Source organism: Neovison vison, chromosome 6 (assembly GCF_020171115.1).
Source record: "Neovison vison isolate M4711 chromosome 6, ASM_NN_V1, whole genome shotgun sequence".
NCBI classification, from domain to species: Eukaryota; Metazoa; Chordata; class Mammalia; order Carnivora; family Mustelidae; genus Neogale; species Neogale vison.
This window is the reverse complement of record NC_058096.1, coordinates 192093756-192119257: the sequence shown is the minus strand read 5'-3', so window position 1 is coordinate 192119257 and position 25502 is coordinate 192093756. Positions and strand designations below refer to the sequence as shown.

The window sequence follows — 25502 nt, the reverse complement described above, 5'->3', positions numbered from 1 at the left end:
AAAATGGTGCTTGTTTATTTCAAGTTCCAATTTACCTGGGTATCCTGCATTTGAGCTGGCAGCCCTACTTTGGAACGGTACCTGCTTTTCCAGTCCTCATCCTCTTTTTTTCCTCCCCTCCCACACTTCTAAGGAGACCCCCGGGGGTCTTGGTTGAAGAAGGGCTTGGGACCATGGGTCATACTCTGGTAAATTTCCCATTTGTCCACAGGTCAGGTTCTTATCCCAGGTCCTCAGAAGTTCTGAGGGAAGGTTGATGAACAGGCAGCAATTTCTGCCCTGGCCCTACAAGAGAATCGTCCAGGGAGTTTAAAATTCTAACCCTGCCTCTGAGGTTCCCATTTGGTGAGTCAGGCTGGGGCGGGGGTGGGGGGTGGGTGGGGGTGGGGAACATGCATTTTAAGCTTTCTCAGGTGATTCTAAGAAACAGCGCTGAGACACAGTTGCAGAGACCAGTGCTTCTCAAGCTGTGCTGTGCTAATGATCTACCTGGCGACCTTGTTCAGCGGCAGATCCTGCCTGAGAAGCTCTGGGGCCCCAGAAACTGCCTTTGCAATGAGCCTCCGGGGATGCTGGTGCTCTGTTTGGACCACAAGCAGCAAGATTTCAGAGCTGAAAAGCTGGTTAGTGTGGAACCCCTGAGTGTTTCCCTAACTCTTTAGAAAAATCACCTGGTAAGCTATCCCTTTCTTCGAGTCCCTTTTGTATTTCGGGTTTTCTCAAAACAAGAAGAAACATCTTTTTCTTTAAGTTCACAGAAGGAATCTCATGTTGGCTAACTCAAAGGGTCTGAGCCACACACTCTTAAAAGGTTTCTTCCTGCTTTCAGCTTCCTGGTTAAGCATCCTCTAATTATCTGGATGGTTCACAGGTTTGCGACTCAGGGAAGAATTCACCAGAAGGGAAGCAAGGCTCTTTCTGATACACTCACTTATCCATGCTTCACCTTCAATTTATTTCCTACATTCTCACCCCGACACTTCGCATAACGGTTTGAGGAAATGCGAAAGCACATTCGTTCCTTTAGCACCACCACAACAGACGAACACAGAAGAAGGAAAGAGAAAACAAAACCCATCCGAAGCCACTAGGTAACCTTACCGGGGACTTCTTAATGTCGGAGACAGCGTAATTCCCTTGTGATATCCATCTGGCTGATTCGGTTAAAGACAGGCCGGTTCCATATAGGTTGATGCTAAAACGACCCTGGAAGAAATGGCCAATGTAAGAGATTTTAGTCCACGTGATGTCCTGAGCAAAGTCTACACAATAAAAGGGAACTTGGGAAGGAGGACATTAATCAATTACGATAGCCACTAATTAATGAGGGTTTTTTTTTGGAAGGAGGGGAGGAGGTCTGGGCCCGGCACTTTACATGCATCATCTCATGCATCCTCCTAAGAGCACTATGAAGGGGTTCTCTTCACAGAAGGGGAAACTGAGGCCCAGCGGAGGTGATTAACTTCTGCAGGATACAGTGAGAGTCCAACTCACATTTTCCGGACTTCAAAGGCCTTGCTCTCAACCAGCACCATTCTGCCTCCCTAACACAGCAATCCTGATGTTGCTTACAATTATCAAATTCCTTCAGGAACAAAATGCCACAGTGTAATTTTTCTAACAAGATCTTGCTGCCAAAGCTTCCTGGGCTGCATGCAGCTCCCTGCCGTGGCGGAGCTCTCTGCGTACTAAGCGCAGCGGGGCGGGACTTCAAAGGAGAGGCGCGTTCTTCGGAACCGCCAGCAGAGGGCGCGCGCGACCCATTCTACACGGCTTGCCGCCGAGCTTCCACTTCCACGCCCAGATCCCGGATTCCAACCAGCTCCAGGATTCCTTTCAAAAAGGGGCGGTGGGGGGGAGGCCAGCTCAGGGTTTCCAGGCTCATTTCTTAGGAGCCGCTGCAGTAGAGCTTCTTTCTTGCTTTCCCCATCTATCTGTTTCTCGCTTTAAAAAAATGACTCCACAAAAGCACTTGACATCATTTGTCCAGGCTTCCTGCCCCACAAGGAGTATTTTCAGAATTTAAAATGTTCTGCACCAACAGGCTCACGGTGAACGCTTCCTCACTCCCTCTCTGAACCTTGTCCAATCCCGTACTCTGTCAAAGCAGTCTTTACTAAAGGCAGGGGGAGGAGGGCCGTGAGATGGAGACTCCCAGAGTAAAAACTCGGCTCTTTCCTCCCCGGGGGAGGAAATCTGGTACAGAGATTTTTTTGTTTTGTTTTGTTTTGTCTTGTTTTGTTTTCAGTATCTCAGAACTCGGTTTGTCCATCTGTAACATGGAAGGTAATAACAGTACCTGCCTCAGAGTACTGCAGGGAGGATTAAGTGAAATTAACCAAGCAGCACATAGCTGGTACCCAGGAGATAAACAAAAATACCGGTAGCCTCTGTTTTTTGTGTTGGTTGTCTGCCTCCAGTAGAACAGTGAGCTTAGAGAGGGGAGGGCCTTGGTATTGCTTTATTTCGATCAGTAATGGTTCTAACACATGACCAGGCACTTGGTAGATTCTTAATAAATATCCACCCTGGCTTGTCCTCTGACGACCCGGACTAGGCATACTCCGCGGGTTTCTTTTCCATTATTAGTATCGTTCATATTTACAGAGTTTAGCAGAGTTTAGAAACCCCTTTGACAGCTTAGATTCCACGTCTATAACATGGGGACAGATAAGACTCCAACTCACAGAAGTGATGTGGCGGATTAGTCTGGTCTAACTTAGTGGCTCTCAACAGGGGACGATCTTGCCCCCAGATATCCGCAATATCTAGCGATATTTTTGGTTGTCCTAACGGGCAGGTTGTGTGTGTGTCTTGCTAAATGTCCTGCAGCGCACAGCACAGTCCCCACAACTGAGAATGACCCAGCCCCAAACATCAATAGTGCTGAGGCTGAGAAACTCTTGTGTTGAGGATGAATTTTTCCTAGGACCCAGACTCCTCTATTTTTAACGTGACCTGGGGTGAACAGTTTCCCTTTCCTGAGTCCATCTGTAAAATGGGTTAGTAACATCTAACCTGCAAATAGGAGGGAATTATAAGGTGTAATGCACCTAAAACCTAACTGGCAGAGAGTAGGTGGTATCTTAGAAACACTCTGGAAATTATTTTATGACCGTACTCTACATATGCCAGCAGCGGCTCTGTCAGGGAGCCTCAACAGGGGTCCACGATTGCGGCCACGTGGAAGCACAAAGCTGTCCTTGCCGGGCCTCCCCAGACATGGGCCTCTCCGAGTGGCACCAGCCCCTCCCTGTCCCACTGGGCCACCTCTTCATCTCACTCTGCTACCTGCCTTGAGGGGGGTATTCACACTCGTTCATAATGTCCAGCCCATATCACTGCCCAGGATCCCTCTCTCCCCATCCCCATCCTGCCTCCCATGCTGACAGCCCCCCTACTCCCACCCTGCAGGAGAAGGTAGACTGCATCGACTTCCACCTCAGGGTTCTTGGAAGGTCCAGGCTGCTGACCTGGCTTCTAGCCCAAGAACACCCCCAGTTGCCCTCGGGTCCAGGATCTGAGCTCACGCCACATGCACAGCTAGCTAGACCTGTTGTCTCAGCGCAGGCCATACACCTCACGGAACAGGAGGTCTTCCTCCTCACTTTCTTCCCACCATCCCTAGGACCTCCATCTTCTGCTGATAAGGACCACCTTAAGTTGGGAGCCACCAAGAAGTAAAGACTTACTGTCCTCTTAGCTCCAGGCCATACATCTTTGCCCCTCTTCTGCAGGGGGTAGAAGGCCCTAGAAGGATAGCTACTACCTCCTGTTGGTCATTTAAGAGAATAAAAGTAATTCAGAGTTATGCGCACGCCAGAGGGTCCAGAGAGATTTGCAGAAGATGTGCCTGAGACAAACAGAGATTTTGCTCTTTGTTGGGACAGAAGGGAAGGCTGCAAAGTCTTTCGTGCAAGCCATGTTAGGCGGACACGTCAGCCAGTATGGGTTTGCACTCAAACACACTTGAGATCCAGTCCGGCCTCTAGTGAGCACCAGCTGTGTTGGGGCAAGCTACCCAACCTTTTGGTGGCTCAATTTTCTCATCTGTAAGGAGGGGGGTGCTTCTCACAAGTTGCTGTGGGGATTATATGCTACCGTGACTTAGAAATGCTGGGCCAAGCCTACAATCTAGGAAACCCTCAATAAATGAGACCAATACTGGCATCAACCACGATAATGCCACATCCCCAGTGATCAGAATAGAAAACCACATTCTGGCTGCATTTTGAGTTGGGGGCTCATGGCAAACCAGCTCTTACTGCTACACAGATCCCCAAAGCAACATTGTGCACGGGGAGGAAGAAGCAGAGTGGCAAGCAGAACGACCCTCTACTCTGACTTGTGTGCAATCATTAGGTCCCGGGAAGAGCTGTCTGCCCCAAAGCACCTCGCACAGACCTTTCCCCAGAAAACCGATCTGCAACACTCACGGCTTGAATTCTCAAAATGCCCGATGTGGTTTGAAGATTGGGCTAAGAAAAATACAAATTAGCTTCTCACTAGCCTTTGGGTTTTCTCATTTAGCAACTGCTTGGGGGCTGGAGTTAGCAAATCAATAAGTTCATTTGTCTCTGAATTATGAAAATAAATGAATGCAAATTACCTTTCATTTACTTAAACTTCCCCCAAAGATGCGCACAGAGAAGCAAGAAAATCCTCCGACTTTTGAAAGAGGCAGGACAGGGCTCCTGTATTAGCTGTTAAAATGCTAACCCATACCAATGGGGTGTTTGAAGTCATCAGCTGCTCTAAAGAAACAGCACTTCAAAAGTTTTCAATTCCTGGGTAATAGAGGAGAGGCCCCCTTTTACCATTATGCCCTTTGTTTATTTTTTTTCTCCCTGAGAGCTTCCTTTTCACTTCTCTAAAATGTTTAGCATTGCTTTCTGAAGCTGGGGGCTGAGAAAACACTTCGTTAAAAGAAAATTCAGTTGTGTTTGTCTTTGGATGGTCTCTGTGGTTGGGCGTAAATCCATCCTGGGGAGGCAGTGCCTGGGATTCCAAATGCATCTCCCAGTCCCAGTCGCCAGACTTTTGAAGGCCTGTCGGCAAAGTGGGAAATTCCTGACCCACAGTTTAGCAACAGCCTTGTGAAGACCCCATAGCAAGAACCAGAGCAAGAACAGGGGCCAAGTTCTCCTGCCCATGATCACCCAATTCCTTATCCCTTCTCAGGGCAGAAGCTTCTTGCAACGATTGGTGCCTGCTTTGCCAATTTGGCAGTGGGCTGATTATAATGCCAGCATGTTTCAAAAGGCAAGTTAAAACTCACCAGGCCTCTAAAGAGGCAAGAAAGCGTGGAAGTATAGTTGGGCAATGCCCCGGCCGTTCAGTGGCTCTACTGAGGAGGGAATCCAGTAGGCGATGATAAGTTTGCACTTCTTTGCCTGAATTACAATACATTTTATACATCTGAGGTAGTGATAAGAATTTTTCTGTATCATGCAATGTTGAGAATTCTTAATGGCTGACCCTGGCCTGTGAGCTCCATTTAGTGACATCACCACCGGCTTGAAATCAGTTACTGGAGTGGGGTCGGATGGGGGTGGGGAAGGAGACTATTTACACCTTGGAACTGGGCAAAGGCTACAAACCAGGCTTTTCATTTTCAAGAGCCAGTTAGGGAACAAAGCAGCACGCCACTGACTGGGTAATATTCATGTCATTAACTGTCATCATTTGTTTAAGCAAGACCCCTGCCATCCGGCCTCTCGCTTACTTCTTCTTCTTTTTTTTTTTTTTTTAAACTACTGTGATAGGTACTGATAGGTGCTGATTACTACTATGATTTTGCTGAATGCAGAAGTTTGGGGGTGTAGCTCTGATCGGTTCCTTGGGAAACACTAGGAATTACAGGAGCTATAATCCTGTAATATATATAATCCTGTATATATATAATCCTCCAGAGATACCCAGGGTATCTCTCTGCACTCCCAGCAGCCAACACAGCCAAGGGTCCCTGGGGGCAGGGCGGGATGTGGGTCCCTGGTCAGGGGAGCCCCCAGCACGTACCTGCGGGCACTTGGCGGCACTGTAGCAGTCCCCAGCTGTGGCAAAAGGGACAGGGTGCCCTTCGCTCGTCCTGGCAAACTGTAAGTCAGTGGCTGTGCGTTTTGGAGAAAGGGAGAGGAGAAGGACAAAAAGGTACAGAAGGGACAGGATGGTCACAGGGAGGCAGAAGGGAAGGCATGTAGCAAGAGAAAGAGTAAGAGGGAGGAGGAGAGGGAAAAAAAATCCAAAGTATCATTAGTGAGCAAATGAATCCAGATGGGCACTTGCTTTTTCCCCATTATATCTGTGGTTCCAAGAGCCTCATTCCCTGGGCTTTATCTGCACAATCTCTTCACAGTAGGGAGGCCAAAAAGGGGGGTTTAAGATGACTTTGGAATCGGTTCTCCTATACCTACATATGTGAATTACCTGCTTTAAATGTAGTGTCCTCGGTTGTCCTGAACACCGCTTCTCAGGCTTAAAGGACAGGAGGAAATAAGCCACAAGAACATTTCCAACTACTTAGGAGTTCTTCCCCGAGGCTTCTTCTGTCCTCCCATGGCCTATGTACTATTATTGCCAAAATGTGCGGCCATTAGAACCCACATCTTGAAAGTATTAATGGCAGTTTCTCAAGTTTGGGGCTCACTTGTAGTTTTAAAAAAAAAAAAAAAGCCAATAAAAACAAGGCTGTGTTTTTAACCCTCTTTAGAGCTCCCAAGAGCAGCTCTACAAATGGGGACCACAGATCAGGCGGAGTTAAGTGGGAATCCCCCAAAAGTTGTCGCTTGTGGAACAGGAGGCACAAGGCAGCTTTTTACCTTCCTGCCTAGCCTTTTGGGAACAACAAAAGGCCTTAATCTTCCTACAGTGGCTCCAGTGCGAGGGAAATCTGAGTTCTCCAACCTGCAGGGAAAGGGGCCCTTGCGGCTTCAGGGCAGAGAAGCCCTGGGTCTTAACTGTCTTAACTGGAGTGTTTTTCCTGAGCAGGAAAACTGCAGGCTCTCTGTCTTTAGCCCGCATCAGGGTGGCTGAACGCAATAGAAGTATCTGGGTACAAATCAAATTTAATTTCTCTCAAGAGGAAAGCAGTGCAATATTATGGGAGCCATGTTAATGAGGAAAAATTAATTATTCATGGTTTCTGTTTTTCCTCTATTCGAGGGAACATGCTTGGATAGCTTAGCTGTCTTTAATCATACCTAGGATTAATGTCCCTAAAAAAATGCAGTGCGCGCTAGGGTAACAAATCAGCTCACATGGAGGCTAGTTTAAAAAGGTAAGTCTGGGGGCGTCTGGGTGGCTCAGTGGGTTGGGCCTCTGCCTTTGGCTCCCGTCCTGATCTCAGGGTCCTGGGATCGAGCCCCACATCGGGCTCTCTGCTCAGCTTCCACCCGCCCTCTGCCTGCTTCCCTGCCTACTGTGATCTCTCTCTGTCAAATAAATAAATAAAATCTTAATAAATAAATAAATAAGTCTGGGGACACCTGGGTGGCTCAGTCAGTTAAATGCCTGCCTTGGGCTCAGGGCCTTAGGATGGAGTCCTGCATCAGGTTCCTTGCTCAGCGGGGAGCCTGCTTCTCCCTCTGCCTGCTCCTCCCCCTGGTTGTGCTCTCTCTCCCTGACAAATAAATAAAATCTTTAAAAAAGATATGCTGAAAAAAGGTATAAGTCTGTGCGCCATTTTTCTTCCATAAGCCGACAATCAGATAAAATTTGGCATAAGCGCTGCTCCTGCCTACGCTCTGCAAGGGGGAGCCGCGTAGGAGACAGATGACTGCACACAAGTCTCTTAGCTTCGAGGTTTGTATCGGCTCTTTCTTCTCCTTTAAAAACTTTTTCCACCCTTCCCTTCCCCACACTGATACCCTGCGCCCCTCTTAGGGGCCCTTCAGTTCTGGGTTCAGAGTCCCGTTTTGGGGGGTTCTTCCCTGTCTCCCCACAGTGCACTAGCCCCTTTCAGAGACCTACACCTCCTCCTCCTCCATTCATTCACCACACCCCCAAACCCCCCTCCCCGGCCTCCCAGTGTGGCGTAGCTCCGCCCCTTGAGAGCAAGCAGGCTCTTTCCAGGGACTGGCCGCAGGGCAGGGAACGGAAAGGGGCAAGCCCCGCCCCCACGCAGCTGGGACGGGGCTGCCATCGCCAGGCCCCAGCAGCTCATCCGGCTCCCCTTGGCATCTCAGCGCCTGGTCCCTAGCCAGTGAGCAGTATGCAGCTTGCTGTCTGAAGGGACAGACTCAAGAACACATTCCCTCCCCCGTGACGCTCCATGGCCCTTACTGATGATCTGCATCGTCGTCAAGTCTATCCTGATTTTCTGGAAGCTGGAAAACCCAGCCGCCGTGTAGTCCTTCCGACACTGGCAGTCGTCCCGTCGGCTCCCGTTGTAAGGACACTCGGTGGGGTTGTGCAACCTGCATTACAGGGAGAATGTTCTGGTGAGGATAGGGCGGTCTTTCCAGGGGTCTGCAGGCGTCTGTGCTCTGCTGAGCCCGAGTGTTCCTACCTATGCCCGTACACCTCGGAGAAATTCTCTGAGTCAGTGTGCACCAGCGTGACGTACTCTTTGGGGTGGTCCGACTGCATCCCTGCACAGAAGATCTGAAAGACCAGAAATAACGGATTTAGAATGAACAGCCGCTCAGCAGCCAGACGATGAGGCCCGGGGCCACGCGCTCCCAGATCATTCTAGAAATAATGACTGGTGTCCAATGTTTACCTTCAGGAGCTTTCCCTTGATGAGCAGGAAATATTCACCATCTTTATTGGTTCCTTCCAGTCTCTTTACCTCCTTGCAGTTTTGGGGTAACTCACCTAGAAAACATGAAATGCAAAAATGGAGAGTGGTGCTCCACGATGTCCACCGACGGTCGGCGGAGAGAATATCCTGCTCACACTAACGCTATTCGGCTTTAAAAAGGCAGGGGGTGGGGGCGATTTCTTTAAAATTAATTCTTTCCCTTTGGGGGAGATAAAGTTTTCTTTTATCTTTTTCCTTCAGTTTTATGGACAGGTAATTGACGTGTAGCACTGTATAGGTTGAAGGTGTTTCGCGTAATGACTTGACTTCCATACCCTGTGAATAATGATGATCAGTTTAGTTAACACCCATCATTTCAGAGAGATACCAAAAAAAGACAAAAATGTTTTTTTCCCTTTGATGAGAACTTGTAGGATCTACTCCCGTGGCAACTTTCAAGTGTACTGCACAGCCGTAGTCACTACAGGCTTCATGCTGTGTATTACATCCCCCATCCTTATTTCTCTTATAAATTCTCCATTTCCTAAGAGGGTAGGCCGACAGACAAAGAAACAAGGAAACCCTGTTCTCCATGCCGCAGAGAGATGGCTTCCATGGGCCGACTTACAGTGATAGATATTGTGACACGTTTTCCTCTCTTCTGGCTTCAGATCTGCAGGGCACAAGTGGCTGGGCTGGTCCTCGTTGGTTAAACACTGCACAGACCGGTGAGTCACTCCCACGCCACACGACACCGAGCACTGCAAGGCAGAGCAGAATTGGGGTGCCACTGCAGAATGCGGGGGGTGGGGCGCAGGCTCTGTGGTATGCAGCTCACAGCCTTGGGCATCATGTCCTGAGTGTCATTTCAGACCCCAGGCTGCTAAACACCCATACGTGTACGGGATGCGTACGGCTGGCCTGTGTCTGTGCTATGATACCCACATGCTTATACATACGTGTGTCTTACATATATGTATTTATAAAGACATAGGTATGGGTACATAATATGATATATATATATGTATATATATATATATATATATTTTTTTTTTTCCTCATTTAAGCCTCACAAAAATTCTCTGAAACAGTACTACCATTATTCTGTTTTTATAGAGAGGGAATTGGAACCCACGTGTCAAGAACTTTGTGCAAGGTCATGGTGGAGCCGGGAATCAAACCCTAACCACATTGAGTGATCCGGTTTTTCACCACATCACTCTCCAACACTGAGAACCTAGGAGTCCAAGCTGGGGATGATGCAAGATTCCAGGGCAGTCCCAATTAGTCTCACTTACTGTACCCCTAATGCAATGAAATTCTCCCATTAAAGAGGGACTCGGCTATATTGACTTCCTGACCACAGAGACAATGACTAGCTCTTCTGTCACGCTTACAGAGTTCTGACAGAGTTCTAGGGGCCTGTTTTTAAAAGCCCTGTGGTAAAATACAGGTAACTCGTCATCTGCTGTCACATTAACTCATCTCTTCTTCATAGCCACCCATTTTGCAGATGTGGAAAGTGAGGTGCCAAAGTGTTGTACCTTGCATTAACTGGGAAGTAGTATCACCAGGACTCACGGTGAGGCTGCCCAGCTTCAGAGCCCGTGCTCTATGCACTGGGGCCACCCTGCCACCCAAGAACAGAACTTCTCTTCCCATGAGCCCATTTCAAGACCCTGACTCCTGTGGCTTCCCATCATCTCTGCCGGGAGCAGAATCCCTTTGGATGGGTCAGGAGGAACATGTTTAAGACGGACTTTGGGATCCCGGTGTTTTCGGATTTGGTGAGCAGCTGGTCTACTTACACTCCCCCAGTTGCCGACTCTCCAGGTGGCCGAGACGGGGCACTCCCTCAGGTAGCAGGGGTGGACGCTGGGAGGCTGAGTGCCCGGGCAGTTGATGGTGCTTTGGTAGCTGTACTCGTAATTCTCCTTCCCGGTGTAAATCTCGCTACAGGAGACGAGCCTTTGTTTGTAGCCCTTTCCACAGGTCACTGAGCACTGGGAAGATAGGGGTTGGGAGGAGAGGCTGCAGTGGCGCCTGGGGGCAGCTCACAATACGCCCCTGACCTCTACCTCGGATGCTGACCCCTGACGACACTGCAGAAAGCTCTCACTTTATTAGCTTGTTTATGCATTTCAAGTGGCAGGCCCCAGGCACACAGGAGCCATGCAACCCGAAACCACGCATCCCCGGCTCTAGGGCTTCCACTCCATCTTCTAGGCCCCCAGGGCAGGTGGGGGGGGGGCCTTGGGCCCCTTCTTTGGATTTTAAGGGGAGAAAGGGGGCAGGGCTCCAGCTGTCCCTGGCCCTATTTATGGGACCTCCAGCTGGACCGCGTGCTTTTCCAAACCTACAGTGACCACACCAGAGCTGTGACCGTGGGGGATGGGGGGCAGCATCACAGCCCACCTGAGTTATGTGTGAAACCCAAGCACTTAGCCAACAGGGGCCTCCAGGACACTTTTCCTTTCTGGCTCCCTGTGCTTTGCTTTCCTGTCTGTCCTTCTCTCTTCTCTCTCCCTGCCTGTGTATCTTGATTGAAATGTTATCTTTCTGCTCTACCCTCTCTCTTTCTCTATCTAACCAGATCAGGCGACCACTTAACCTTTTTACCATAATTACACAGCACTTAAAAATACATAAACAGTACAAAAAAGGAGAAAGACATGAACATCTTACAGTGTCCAAGATCCTTCCCCTGATGGGATATCTAATTGGTTATTGATGCAATTTTCAAATATGTTCCACTTCCCAAGCTAAGTATTTTATACAATATATTTAAAAACTGAAGTACGGTGAATTTAGTTTTGATGGTCTTTTTAGACACTGTCATCAAATAACTGGCCACCTCCTGTGAAGGTGTTCTGTGAAATTAAGTGAGAGGGTCAGGAGTCTTGAAACCGAAGGCTGTTTGAGGTGACCTTAGTGAACCCCAAAACAGACCACAGCAAGGGGAGTGTGATGCTTTTTCTGGGGTGAGGAACCACGGCATCCATCAGGTCTCAAAAGCCACCATGTTGTTCTTTCCGAACGTCTCCTGAGCGGTTGCTTGAAGCCATGTGGCTTTCCTCTCCTGTAACTGCTCTGGGGAGAAGCCGCCCCTTGAAGAGGTCCCAGAGGTGAGGAGAGAATAGGCCTAGCCACAGAGCATCCCTACGCCTTCCTTTTCTGCTGGCTTGAGACCTGGAAGCGTCCTGCATATATCTCTTCCTTCTTTGGTTGCTGCCGTTTAAATGCCTGGAGAGCCAGCCGAAGGGCTGGGGAGGGCTGAGCTCGTCTGTGGTGTCTCATGTCAGGGCAGACCGCCCACAGATGCTCTGTCTGTCCAGGCTGGGAGGTAGGAGGGCGTGGGGAAGCCCTTACTCTGGATTCTCCATGTCTGGGGGTCATGTGCTTGTTTCATCGGGGGCATCTATTGCTTCTCTAATTTGGGAAGAAGAGGATAAAATCATAAGAATGTGCTCCCCCTGCCTGGTGAGACATTTCAGGCCTGAGCAGAGAAAACACATGCATCGGTGGGGGTGGGGCATGTGGCGGGGTGGATCCTCTTTCCTCATCTGGCCCAGGCCTCCCCCATTCAAGGAGAGCTCAGAGGAAAGCACGCAGCTTGCCGGGTCCCAGAGGTCCCAGGGAGAAGGCATGGCTTGCTGTGGCTCTTGTGTTTTACCGGAAGCTTTTCTAGAGGGATTTCTGGTCCAGTGCCTTTGGCACCGTGGTCCTTGTATCCATGTAAGGACCTATCTCTAACCTTCGTAACTTTGCCTGTAAATATGCAGTTTTCAATCCATGATACAATTGAGAATTTGCAGAAATATGGAAGGCTTTTTTTTTTTTTTTAAATCTTCTTTAAATCTCATCTGTTAGAGGTTAAGATTAAGGTTAAAATAAAGCTCTAGGAGTGACATGACTCAGTCTTAGAAAGAGATCAAAATTCTTTCAGCATAATAATAACAACACAGAAAAGATTGGTTAAGATAAAGATGGCAGCATTCACAGGGTGAAAGGTGTAGAAACTCCAGAAAGATGAATGACCAAGAACTAAGCTAGAAACCAACTAGGAGGAGGCCTCCAGGAGGCAGGGAGGGACAGAGGCCCGAGGAGGGAGAGAGGCAGAAGGGCAGGCTTTTCCCCTGTTGCAAGCCAGGCTGTGGCCTGGTGGGGCAGCTCTGAGAACCAGAAGTTCCGGACCAAGCCTGAAGAGGAACTAGGACAGGTGAATTGAAATGAAGACAGGAGCCCTCCCCGGAGGATACCTTCCCCCTACCCTCCCTGGAATTTGAATGGGTTGGAACTTATGCCTCAACCCAAAGGCAAAGACTGTTTTGAACAAGCATCTGGCCTCCCCAGGTTCCTGTCTGGCCAGTGGTAAATCTATTTCCCAATGATTTGGACCATGTCTCCCCTCCACTCGTTAAGAGCACACTCAGAACATGCAGAGCTGGGGTAAAGCTGAGGTCTCTCAGCCTCAGCACCACTGCCCATTGGGCCAGATGGCTCTCTGCTGGGTGTGTGTGGCAGGGGAGGGGCTGTCCCAGGGACTGGAGGATGTGTAGAAGCATCCGTGACCTCAACCTACTAGATACCAGCAGCATTCCACTCCCCCAGCTATGACATTCAGAAATGTCTCCAGACCTCGCTAGATGTCCCCTGGATGGGGAAGGGGAAGCAAAAGTAAAGAGAAGGATGGGGAGACATGGTTAGAAAGGACTTCCGGCCAGCTACAGTACAGATACAATTCAACACCCAACACACATATCACCTACATGCAAATATTTCTCCTATTAAAATGTGAGATGGCTGCCCCATCAAACCTGGAAGAGGGTCTAGGGACAATGAGTAAATTATCTAAAAATTTCCAGCACTTCTGCTACGAGCCCATGTAATTGTACCTCTCATTTCTTTTGGGCAAATGACAACTGGTTTGAGTATTACAGGTCTTTCCGTCTTTGAGAATGCCATGAGGCTTGCAAATAATACGATCATGCTATTATTACCATTGGTATGTTAATACTAAAAAGTTTCTGCGTTAGGCATTGTGTACCCACAAGGAGAAGAAGAGATTGATTCCTTGAATATTGTGGAAAATTATTTTCTTCCTCTGAATGGGAGGTTGTTAAATAAGCAACTCATATCCAGCCCATGAAAGTGTTTGGTTTGCCCCATACAATGTTTCAAATAAAAGATTTGAGTCCATATTTTAAAGTTAGATTTCACATACAAGTTCATATTTTTGTCCTTTCTTGAAAAATCAGGTCTGGTAACACAGGATGCATATTTCCTCAGGGCCTTCCCTGGAGAGGGAGAGAAGCCTGCCCCCTTAATGCGGTCTGTTCTGGTTTGTCACAGTCTCTACCATTCCCTGTTGGCACCCCGACACTAAGGGCATTTTCTTACCTTAACTGTCTTCAGACACCCACAGGTATCAAATGAACTTTCAGGCCCTGTCATAGTTCTCCTCCTTTAGCTTACCAAGAGGATGTCATGGCGAGTCACAGAATTGAGGGGAACTGAGAGACAATCTCAGGTGCTGTCCCACTTTGCATTTGGGGGGCTCTGGCCCCAGAAGGAAGAACTGGCAGGTGGGTCCCAGTCTTCCCCATTCCTGCCCTGGTCCCTCTGCTGCCCTCAGGCATCGCTGACCTAAAGGTGGTTACAAAATCTCAGGGACGTACCTCTGACCATTCTCCTGTGATCCAGACATACTCGCAGGGCTGCAAAGTACAGCTCTCGCGGTCCGCCGGCCGCTTGCTCATGTCACAGTGCATGCCGTGAACCTCACTGCCTTTGTCCGCATCCACGCACAGCACCTTGCGGTACCTGGAGCCTTCGCCGCACGTCTTGGTGCACTGTTCATGACAGACAAGACGGTGTTGATATGGAAAAGTAATAAATGGTGTATTGTATGCTCTTATTGGAGAGATTTATTTTCCCATCTGTACACCCACTAGGACTGTGAGGCCTCTGAGGGCAGGAATGATCAGAGAACTCACTGCTTTATCCCCTTACCCCCAACACTGTTCCAGGCACAGTGAGAGGTGACAGTGGCTATTGGACTGAAAGAATGAAAGCATGAATGAATGGATTTCAGGTGTGGAAAGGACCTTGACACTTGATTACTCACTCAAATATGGAATCTCTTTAAAACTTTCAGCAAAGTGGTTATCACACTGTTGCTAAACATCTCTCTAGAGCCAGGGAAGCTGTCATCTGTCTGATGGCCCACTTCATCTTACTATTAAACATATCACTTTGCAGACTGCAGCCTTTTGTCCTAGTTGTACATTCCAGGGGAGCATGAAGGACGAGTTTCAGTTCTCCCAAGTCATATTTTGCTTTGTTGGGACCCCCGATTGCCTTTTCTTCTCCAGGATGGACTTCTCTCATCCCTTGTTCACTCAGGAAATATTCACCAAGTTCCCAGTGTCAGGCCCGGGATGGGTCCTGGGACAAAAAGAGTGGACATGCACAGCACAGTCCGTGCTCTCAGAGAGCAGCTTATATTTTAGGAGCAAAGACAGACAAAGAGGATGTAGACGGGTAGGTAATGAGATTTAGCAAGTCCTGTGATCTCCATTTTTCAAGTGGAGAAACTGGGACTTAGCCTACATGCCCTGTCCCAGATCAAACATCTATTTGTGAGGTAGATGGGACACACGTTTTTATGCCCATAAACAAGTCAGGAATATAGAGCATGTGGCAAGTTCTGTTCTAGGACTATCTCTGTGTTGCCCGCAAGTTCTTTATCTTTTCTCTTTAACCAACGGCAAACTCCCTTTGAAGTTTAGCCTAGTTATCTGTGTTGCTAAAGGTTTCTCAAAGCCTATCCAATCTAAAGCATCTGTGTCACCCAGCATTTGAAGACTCTAAACTACCTTGGAAACCACAGTGAGCTAAGCCAGGGAGGGGCCTCCTGTTTCCTTCACACAAGCACCACACACTCTGTTTTCCCTCAGCCTTACCTAATGCACCAACAACTGAGAGCTATTGTTAGCATGGTATCTTTGAAACTTTCTCTTTTTAGTATTTGGGAGATCCACAGAACCCCCCCAACCTGTCTTTGTCTTCCGTCACACATCCTTCTCTTTATTACCCGTCTCATCCTGAAGGCATTTCAGCTTGGGATCCAGTCTGACTCAGAAACGTCTTTCCAGATACCCCATACCTTTCTTTCTTTCTTTTTTTTTTTTTTTTTGGTATTAAAATACATGTAACATTTACCATCGCAACCAATTTTAAGTGGATAATTCAGTGGCATTTAATCATCTGTAATATTGTACAATCACCATCACTATGTCGTTGCAGAACATTTTCATCACTCCAAAAGGAGACCTCATACCCATTTAAAAGTCAGTACTGACTTCCTCAACCACCGGCCTATAGCAACCACCACCTGCTCTCTGTCTCTATGGGTTTGCCTTTTTGGAAGGCCATAAAGGGATGCCAAAGGGTATAAAGGGAATCCTACAACACGCAGCCTTTTACGGCTGGCTTCTTCATTTAGCCTGATGTTTGCAAGGTTCACCCATGTTGTAGTGGGTATCAGGGCTTCATTCCTTTCTCTGACCAAATAATCATCTGTGTGTGGCTATACCACATCTTGTCCCTTCAAATGATACTGGACACTGGGTTGTTCCCATCCTTCAGCTCTTGTGAATGGTGCCACCACGCACATTCGTGTCCAAGTTCGAACACTGGATTTCAGTTCTCTTGAGTCTACCCAGGTGTACAAGTGCTGGGTCATGTGATGTACCCCGTGTCTTTCATAAGCCACTTTGTAGTTTTAGGAAGTAAAAGGACTATGTGATATGTCCTGGTAGCCTTTCTCATCTGCAGATTTAACTCGCTGTTTCTGCTACTTGGATACAAACTGCAGGGTCTAGGGTGTGGAGTCATTCGAATTTTTCTGGGGGTACAAATATAACTTGAAAGCTCTGTGGCATTAGCAAGGAGAAGCAAATCACTCCCAAGACACCTAATTCAACCCTTGCCTGGGGTTTCCTGGGCCTCTGGAGTATGCTGGGCACTATTGTGAAGTGAGGACACTTCCGTTTATTTATTAAAAAAAAAAAAAAAAAAAAGCTGAAGGAGTTACAGACCCACTGGATGCTAAAAAACAAAACAAAAGTGTGGTTAATCTGTGATGTGTAGATAAATGCAAAAGAAATACTTAACTGCCCATAGAAAAAGTAATTTCTTAGAAAAGTAGGACCTAGGAGACTCGGGTCCCGATGACTGAGCAGCCCAAAAGGGACTAAAACTTTCAGCATGCTCTCCTTTCCACCCATCCCCAGGGCCACAGTCGGTGTCAATAAGTAACACTTTAAAGCAGAAATGCAAAGTTTCCTAGACCCCTGTTTGCTTTTTAAGTGCTTCTGCCTTGGTCTTTAAGAAAGGTTAACTAGCATAAAAACTCTCTTGCCAACAGTGGAAAAGGGAGTTGGGGAACCTCATCGTGAACATAACTTTAAGAAAAATTAAGCGAAGTGAATGAGTGACTTGTCCAGTGCTTTGGAATTAGTCAACAGCAGCTGTGAAGGTCACCTACCTGGCAAGGCTCTTCTCCTGGGGTCCTGACTTGAGTACGGGGGCTGGTGAATAGAAAGCCAACCCACCCAAGCTGCTGCATTTCATCAGCTTTTGGGAATATCACTGCCCACCCCCCAACTCAGGATTAAGAACTCTCTCCTCGGTCCTAGAATATGACTTAGAATGTTCTAAAAACAGCCAGAAAGTTCAGCTAGCCTCATTTTAACTTCCAAAAGGTTTCCTCCATTCTCCGTGCAGCACTGAGAAAAACAAAAAACGAAACAAAACAAAATAAAACTCTATACCAAGTGTATAAGTAACACCACCGGCCTCCTTGAATTTGAGGACACACTGGAATTCAGCAAGTCAGTGATCATGGAGGCCAGGCTAAGTCGGGTAGCTTGCTCATTGTCCTGAACGTTACATTTGCCTTTAAAATGTGCGGAAATTAACAGGAGGAAAAGGCCTGTCCAAATCTGAGAGCAGAGATGACCTAAAATAAACTTTTAAGGTACTATTTTATTTAGCTGGATAGGTTGACCAGAGGGTGATGGTCTAAAAAGGGTCACTTAATGCAATGGGTAGAAACTGTCCTTCCTAAGAGATGGTCATGAAGTTGCTTTACACTTTTTCTGTGAGATGTCCTAATCATGGGTAGAAAAAAAAATCACTTCCCGTTGTCACAAGCTCTACCTTTTCTGACTGCTGATTTTCTTCACAGATAATATAATTTGTAGTACCACTTCTGGTGCGAGACAACCACCATGAGCTAGTGTGTGGACAGAAGAGTCACAGAACAAATCAAGGCCCTGACAGCACAGGGTTCTGTGTGTGCTACGTAGAGTTTTTATGTCCTAAGGAACAGCAATTATAAGTCAGTTTATCTAACAATGCTTTGAAATAAAAAAAGAAAAAGCAGTCCTTCAAATGACCAATAGGTTCTTTCTCATAGCTCATTTTAAAGTTAGGTACATGGAATATGGACATCCTTGTCCCCAAGCAGTATATTTGCAGGGGAAAAAAGCAGAAATAATAAGCGTGGAGACATCTGATACCTTGAAAGTTACTCGCCCATCCAACCAATAGTTGCCAGGGGCCAAGTTCTATGTTGGGCCCTGGGCTACAGTCTGACATTTTCCTATCCACGTGCTCTCTCTGTTATGACGCTCAGATGGCTGCTACTCCCACCCAGCGGTCCACAAATCAGGACAGCCGGCTACTTTGGGAGCACTGGTGTTCAAGACTTAGGGCTGCCTCGTATGGCTGTAGGAGCAGACATGGGTTTCATAACAGAGCATGATGGCTAAAGAAGCCGCCAGGGTCTTCCACAACTCTGACAGCAAGAAAGAAAAAGGACCAGCATCCAGAATTCACCCAGTGCTAAATGGGGTACCCAAGCACCAGAGGATGAGGGAGACGAGTGATTGAGGAGATGGTTAAGCAGGCAAGGAGGAGAAGGGGACACTGGCAGGAGGGTCTCAGTGCACCTGGAGGCCAGAGGTGAATGTCACGGGGCGGCAGGGCATGGGAATGGCCACAGCAGCTGGGGAGGTGACAAGTTCCAACTGCGATGGGGATTTCGGAAGATGGGCAGAGACCAGGTCAAAAAGGGGCCTGTTAATCTCCCCCATGGTTTGAGAGAAAACCATGAACCTGAACCCTTGCCCTGGCCGCCAGGACACATCCTAGCTTGGGCGCTGCTGTAGGTCCAATCTCATTTCGGCCTTCTCTCTGCTCTCTTCTCTCTGCTCCTGCCATGCTGTCTGCACACATGCTGGGCTCTGTCCTCTTCCTTCTACCAGGAATCACCTCCTCCTGCCCTTCCCCTCCAACCACCCACCCGAGGGAAGGTAGGACTGGCCTGTCATTCTCCGTCTCTATCTTGGCACCCTGCCTCTTTCTGTGCCTGCACTGTTGTTGACATTTGGCAATTTCACAGAACGTGTCTGTGCGCTTGTTTTCTGTCTCTGCCCCATGAGCCCATCGATTCCAGCCCAGCAGTGTCAGAGTCTCTGTTGCATCCCTGAGGCCTAGAGCCCAGCTCCTTGCAGGTGCTGGATAATGATTTCTCGAGTAAATTAATGAGGGAAGGAGCATCAGAGGGTCAATGTCTGGTGCTTGTACACACACCCAAACCTCATCAATAGTTTCCCTATTGGAAACTTTGTAAAATGTTTGTCACTAACTGACCAAACGCCCGCTGCTCTTTTCTAACTTTTCTGAGCTGAGGAGGTAAACTTGGGACTCATTCTACAGCTGATCTCAATAAAAACCTTTGGAATCCAAATATGTATAAGAGTGGTCCAAGTCTCTGCACTGGGCCAAACAGCCACGGGGTGGGCAGTTCTGCGAAGGCCAGACATATCTGAGCACAGCTTGTCTGTGGCAATGTGGCAAGAAAATAAAGGATCTGTTCTTACAGGAAAAACAGTTTGCTTGACTGTTTTAAAAGACCTTTTAGAAGATCATGATTCTAAGGGGTTAGGAAATGTATTGCTCTATAATATCTTTCTTTTTCCCTCACTCCTTCCTTCCTCCTACATTTTTTTGTCCTTCTGGTTCATTCATGGGTTCATTTATTCAAGAAGTGTTTTCAGTGATCTAGGTACTGTGCTAAATGCTGGGGAGAACTCTGGTGAACAAACTCTCTGACCTCAAATGGGTGATAAAGTAGACAAGGAAACCAGGCCACCACTGTTCAGGATGCTGACTGCTCAAGCACAGTCTTTCCAGGTGCTGTGAGCACTCAGAGGAGAGCCATCTGACTCAGTTATTGGTGAGGAGATGTGATCTGCAAGGGCTTCTGAGAAGTGACATCTTAGGTGAGGTCTGAAGAATGGGCAAAGGTGACCAAAGTAAGGGAAGGAGTAGGGCAGCCTCATTGTGATGCAGAGGCACTAGGGGCAAGAGAATACTTGGGGTAAAGGTGAAAGGAAGAATACTTGCCAGTCCTGGGAGATTTACTCCTTAATGCTGGGAGGCATGTAACCCACATGTTCACAATACAAATTTGATTAAAGACCTCTGCTGCTATAAATAAACTTATATGTCAGGTTATGATGCAATGAATAAGTAAATAATTTATTACAGTAATTTTCAAATGACTATTGCCTTATGAGCATTATATTTCTAAAGTGAGCAAAACTGAGCTTGGGGAAGTCAAATAAATTGCCCAAAGTTGGCAGGTGATATTAAAAGCCCAACATTCACGTCTGGATACAGCATTTTTCTCTTCTCCAATTGTTTGCCGTCCATCTACAAGCCCATGCTCTACTTTTACAGTATCACAAAGGCACACTGATGCCCCTTCCCCGCTGCTCAGGCACCAGGCCTCACAATGAATGAAGCAGATCCCCTGAGCTGCTCCATCCCACCAAGACTGCCCCAACAACAGGACTTATTGTTAACCAAGGGGAACAGGAATTTAATTGTTTGAAGGATGTGAGAGGCTCACCCAGTCAAGGGAATTGTACTTTATGCCAACTCTTCAGTAAGAGCCTAGACAAGCCATTAAAAAGGAAATAAGATAATTCAATGTAGATGAATGTTGACATTGGAGGCAACAGAATATAAAGATTCAGAGCATGTGTTCCAGAATCAGGCTTCCAGGCTTCAAATTCCAGTCTTATTACTTACTAAATGCATGAACTTGGATGAATTAACCTATCTAAGCCTCAAATTTCCTCATCTTTAAGTGAGGATGAAATTTTAATTACTTCATTAGAGCGTTATGGCAATGTTAAATGAAGTCCTCCACATAAAAATATTCAACACCGTACTTGGCCCGTAGCTTAATAAACATAAGATATTTTTATTATCAGGACTGGCCAACACCCTATATAAATCTGGAGGATGGAACTCATATTGTAACCTATGGGAATGGTAGCTCTTGAATTGTGCAGTGCACAACCTGTGCAACTGTGTGACTGCATAAAACATCCTGATGATTATGCTATCGTGGGTATGCAGACCTTGTGCTCCCCACAGCGGACACCTGGATTATTTCTGAAAATGAGGAGGCCGCTGTTTACTATGTGCCCAGCATGAAATACATCTTGCCAACAAATAAGTGGGTTTTAATAATTCACAGGAGGGAAGCAAAAGAGAAAAATGCACACTCAAAAAGCAAACAAGAGCTCTGAAATGCTTGCCAAGGACTGCTAAGAAGAGAACTTCCTGTATTGGTGTAGGAGGCCTCCAGCACATCCCATCCAGTGGGCCTCAGCTCTGAGGCTGGGCCTTGGCATCCTCACTGACTCCAGCTCAAGGTGTCACTCACAGAGGGCAAGAAAGTCAAGACACACGTCTGCACAAGGTAGGTGTCAGGGAAGACGGTAGCAGAGGGAGTGGGTGGGCGCGGAGGTAGGAGGAAGAGAAGAGGGTGAGTGCTGTGACTGAGGAAAGTCTGAAGGGTGCCGTTCTACTCAAGTGTGCTGTTTAACAAGGATACCGTTGATCATGAAATTAGGCGCAACGAATAATTATACCAGGACTTTGCCAGGCATAAACAGGAACTGCCCACAGGCAATCAAGCCTTGGAATCCAGTCACTATCAACACTCACTCTAGGCTTAGTTGCTGTGAGGACATTCTAAAAGGGAACCCAGCATGTTCTGCATAGGCTTTTTGATGGGTCTTGTCCCTTCTCCAGCTGCCCTGGGCCTCACTTTGCCAATTCAATATCAAGTGAGGGCGCCCCCTAGTGCTCTACCCTCTCTTACCACCCAGGTCCACCTTTCTCAGACTTTGCACTTCCAGTTCAGGCAGGCGAGAAAGCGTGGTTGCAGAACGGTAACTATTAGAATCTGCTTTACTCAGTGCCTAAAGATTCTTTTGTCTTTGTGAGAATGATTAACCTTTCACTTTTAAGTATGGCCACAGGTCAGGCCATCTGCGTAGGTGTTCTGCTTGCTAGCAATATTTGAGGAAGGGTTTTAAAGAATCCATCTGCATAGAACATGCAAAGATGTACACTTCTAGGCCTGTTTTGTAAGATCAGAGAAGGGACTTCCTCAGTGCATACTTGGCAAGGTTTCCACTCTTTGGAATTCAGAAGGAATTGTAAATGGAGCTTGTATTTCCTCGATTGGCTCTAGCATTTTCAAAAGTTGGCTAAAGCTTGAGCAGTCAGCTTAGATTCATTTTGGAACACTCTCTTACTTTTTGTTCCTTGGAAGTGTTACACAGGGTGGACTGTGGCACCAGATGAAGAGGGAGAGGGAGAGGGAGAAAGCCGGCAGTGGTGGGTCTGAAACAAGACTACAAAAAGAATATAGAGGTAACATTGAGGGAGACAGAGATCAGGGAACCTTGTCTTCCTTCCGTATCTGATATTACCAACCCCCAAATCACTCTGTCATCGCTCAATTCCTCAGAACAACTCTGCATCATCATTATTATTATCCCCATTCTACACATGGCAAACCCTAGGATCCAAAAAAATCAAGAATCCTTGTTCTAAGTCACATGGCTAACAAGTCCCAGTCCTGGGATATGAACCAGGTCTGCAGAATTCCACAGCCCCTGGGGCTCCCAATAACTTGTGTGGCTCAAGTGAAATTAATTTGAAATTGAACTACTTTAGCCAGCCGTCTGGTGGAGGTAAAAAAAATATAGAAAGAAAACAAGCAAAAAGTTGAAGAGACAGAAGGAGTGAAAGTTGTAAGGACATGAGAACATGTCCTTAGACATGCAAATGGATCCAATCCATTAGGAGGGGTGAGGGAGAGGGAAGGATGGGGTGGAAGGCTGATCCCCACATGGGTTAGCAATGCAGTTGTAAGAACACAATTCCATTCAAAATTGCATCAAAAAGCATAAAACATCCATGGATAAATTGAACCCAGGAAATATAAGACCTATACATTGAAAGCTCTGGAACACTGATAAAAGAAACTGAAAATGACACAAATAAATGAGATGAAATTCTGTGCTCACGGAAGAATTAGTATTGTGAAAATGTCCCCCATTACCCAAAGCAATCTACAGATTTAATGTAATCCTTATCAGAATTTCAAAGGCATTTTTCACAGAAATAAAAGGAACCATCCTAAAATTCGTACGGGACCACAAAACACCTGGAAGAGCTAAAGCAATCTTGAGAAGGAAGAACAAAGCCCAGGCATCACGCTCCCTATTTCAAACCATATTATAAAGTTATAGTGATTAAAACAGAATGGTATTGGCATAAAAAAAGGACATCTAGATCAATGAAACAGAATAGAGAGTCCAGAAATAAAGTCACACAGATATGGTTAATTCATTTACAACAAAGAAGTCAAGAATATACAATGGGCAAAAGCCAGTCTCTTCCATAAATGGTGGGGAATTCCATAAATGGACAGTCACATGCAAAAGAATGAAATTGGACTCCCACCTTACACCATACACAGAAAAGTGGATTAAAGACTTGAATCAGAAAGATATGAAAACATAAAACCACTGGAAGAAAACACAAGGGGTATGATCCTTGACAACAGTCTCGGCTATAACCATTCTGAATGTGACACCAAGAGCAAAGGCATCAAAAGTAAAAATAAACAGGTGGGACTACATCAAACTAAAAAGGGGCAAAGGACCTGGCCAGGCATTTCTCAAAAGAAGACATACAAATAACTAACAGATATATGAAAGGATGTTCACCATTGCTAGTCATCAGGGAAACACACATCAAATTCACAAGGAGATATAGCCTCATACCTGTTAGAACAGCTATTAGCAAAATAGCAGCAAGTGTTGCTGAGAGTCTGGAGAAAGGGGAACCCCTGCGCACTGTGCGTGGGAATGTAAATTAGTGCATCCTCTATGGAAAATAGTATGGAGATTCCTCAAAAAATTAAAAACAGGGGGCACCCGGGTGGCTCAGTCAGTTAAGCATCTGCCTTTGGCTCAGGTCATGATCCTGGGGTCCTGGGATCAAGCCCTGCATTGGGCTCTCTGCTCAGTGAAGAATCTGCTTCTCCCCCAATCCTTCTGTGCTCTCTCTCTCTAGTAAATAAAATCTTGAAAAAAAAAAAATTGAAAACAGAACTACCATATGATTCTGCAATTCCACTTCTGAATATTTCTCTGCAGGAAATAAAATCACTAACTTGAAAAGATTATCTGCTCCCCCCACCCACGTTCACTGCAGCATTATTTACAACAGCCAAGACGTGGAAGCAACTTAAGCGTCCATCAATGGGTATATGAATGAAAAAATGTATATATCTATATCTATATCTATATCGACATCTACAATGGGATATACTAGCCATAAAAAGAAGGAAATCCTGCCACCTGTGACCCTACAGATGGAACTTGAGGGCACTGTGCTGAAGGACATCAGTCAGACAGAGAACGACATACTGTATGGTCTCAATTATATACGGAATCTTAAAACAATCAAACCTATAGATAGAGAGAACAGATCAGTGTGGCCAGAGGGGATGGGTAGGGGCTAGGTGACTGGGTGAAGGGGGTCAAAAGATAGAAATTTCCAGCTATAACAGAAATAAGTCCTGGGAATCTAATATACACAGGGTGACTGTAGTTAACAATACTGTATCATACATTTGAAATTTGCCAAGAGAGTAGATCTTAACATTTCTCATCACCAGGGGAAAAAAACAAAACAAACCTGTAACTATGTGAGGTGAGAAAATTTAACTATAACACTTATTAAAAACATGCCATGGTAATTATTCTATAATAGATACATATATCAAATCATCATGTTTTCGCCTAAAATAAATACAATATTATATGCCAATTATATCTCTATACACCTGGAAAAAAAAATAAGGTGGTATTGCTAGGAACACTTGTGCCATTTTTTTTTAAAAAACTGCAGTGGTCGTTATCTCAGAATGGTTTACATTTAGAATCCAGTCTTACTCCTTCTACTTGCTGGGCATGTGACGCTGGGACAGATGACACTGGTTCTCAGAACTCAGTTTCCTTGGCCGCAAAGTGGGATGATAATAGCGACACCCATTTTGCCTAGCAAGGGGAGGAGCATAAAGTTCAGAGCACTGAGCTCGCCACTGTTTCTCCCTCTTCTAAAATCCATTCTTGGTGGGAAATTCCTTATTATTCATATCACTAAAGCGCTGACAGCGTGTACTTTTTGTTTCATTCCAAAGTCAGAGGACTCCGTTTTGCTTTCTTATACTCTTTCCCCTCTTTCTACAATGTATTCTCTTCTGGAACCAGACCTTCCCTCTTCCTCCAGTCTTACCTTCTCTAGCCAG

The 25502-nt window shown here is 46.5% G+C and overlaps 1 protein-coding gene across 6 annotated transcripts in view; it reads right to left on the bottom strand.

Moving 5' to 3' along the window:
* ADAMTS9 (ADAM metallopeptidase with thrombospondin type 1 motif 9) overlaps positions 1 to 25502 on the bottom strand; it is a 163193-nt gene that overhangs the window by 17297 nt on the left and 120394 nt on the right. For all 6 annotated transcript variants that reach the window (XM_044253222.1, XM_044253227.1, XM_044253228.1 and 3 more), the window contains 8 exons: positions 14419 to 14592; positions 10549 to 10743; positions 9369 to 9501; positions 8720 to 8814; positions 8507 to 8601; positions 8281 to 8414; positions 6019 to 6110; positions 1102 to 1206 (listed from right to left, as the gene is read on the bottom strand). In XM_044253222.1, coding sequence (XP_044109157.1) covers positions 1102 to 1206; positions 6019 to 6110; positions 8281 to 8414; positions 8507 to 8601; positions 8720 to 8814; positions 9369 to 9501; positions 10549 to 10743; positions 14419 to 14592 — 1023 coding nt within the window. The remainder of the gene's footprint in view (positions 1 to 1101; positions 1207 to 6018; positions 6111 to 8280; positions 8415 to 8506; positions 8602 to 8719; positions 8815 to 9368; positions 9502 to 10548; positions 10744 to 14418; positions 14593 to 25502) is intronic.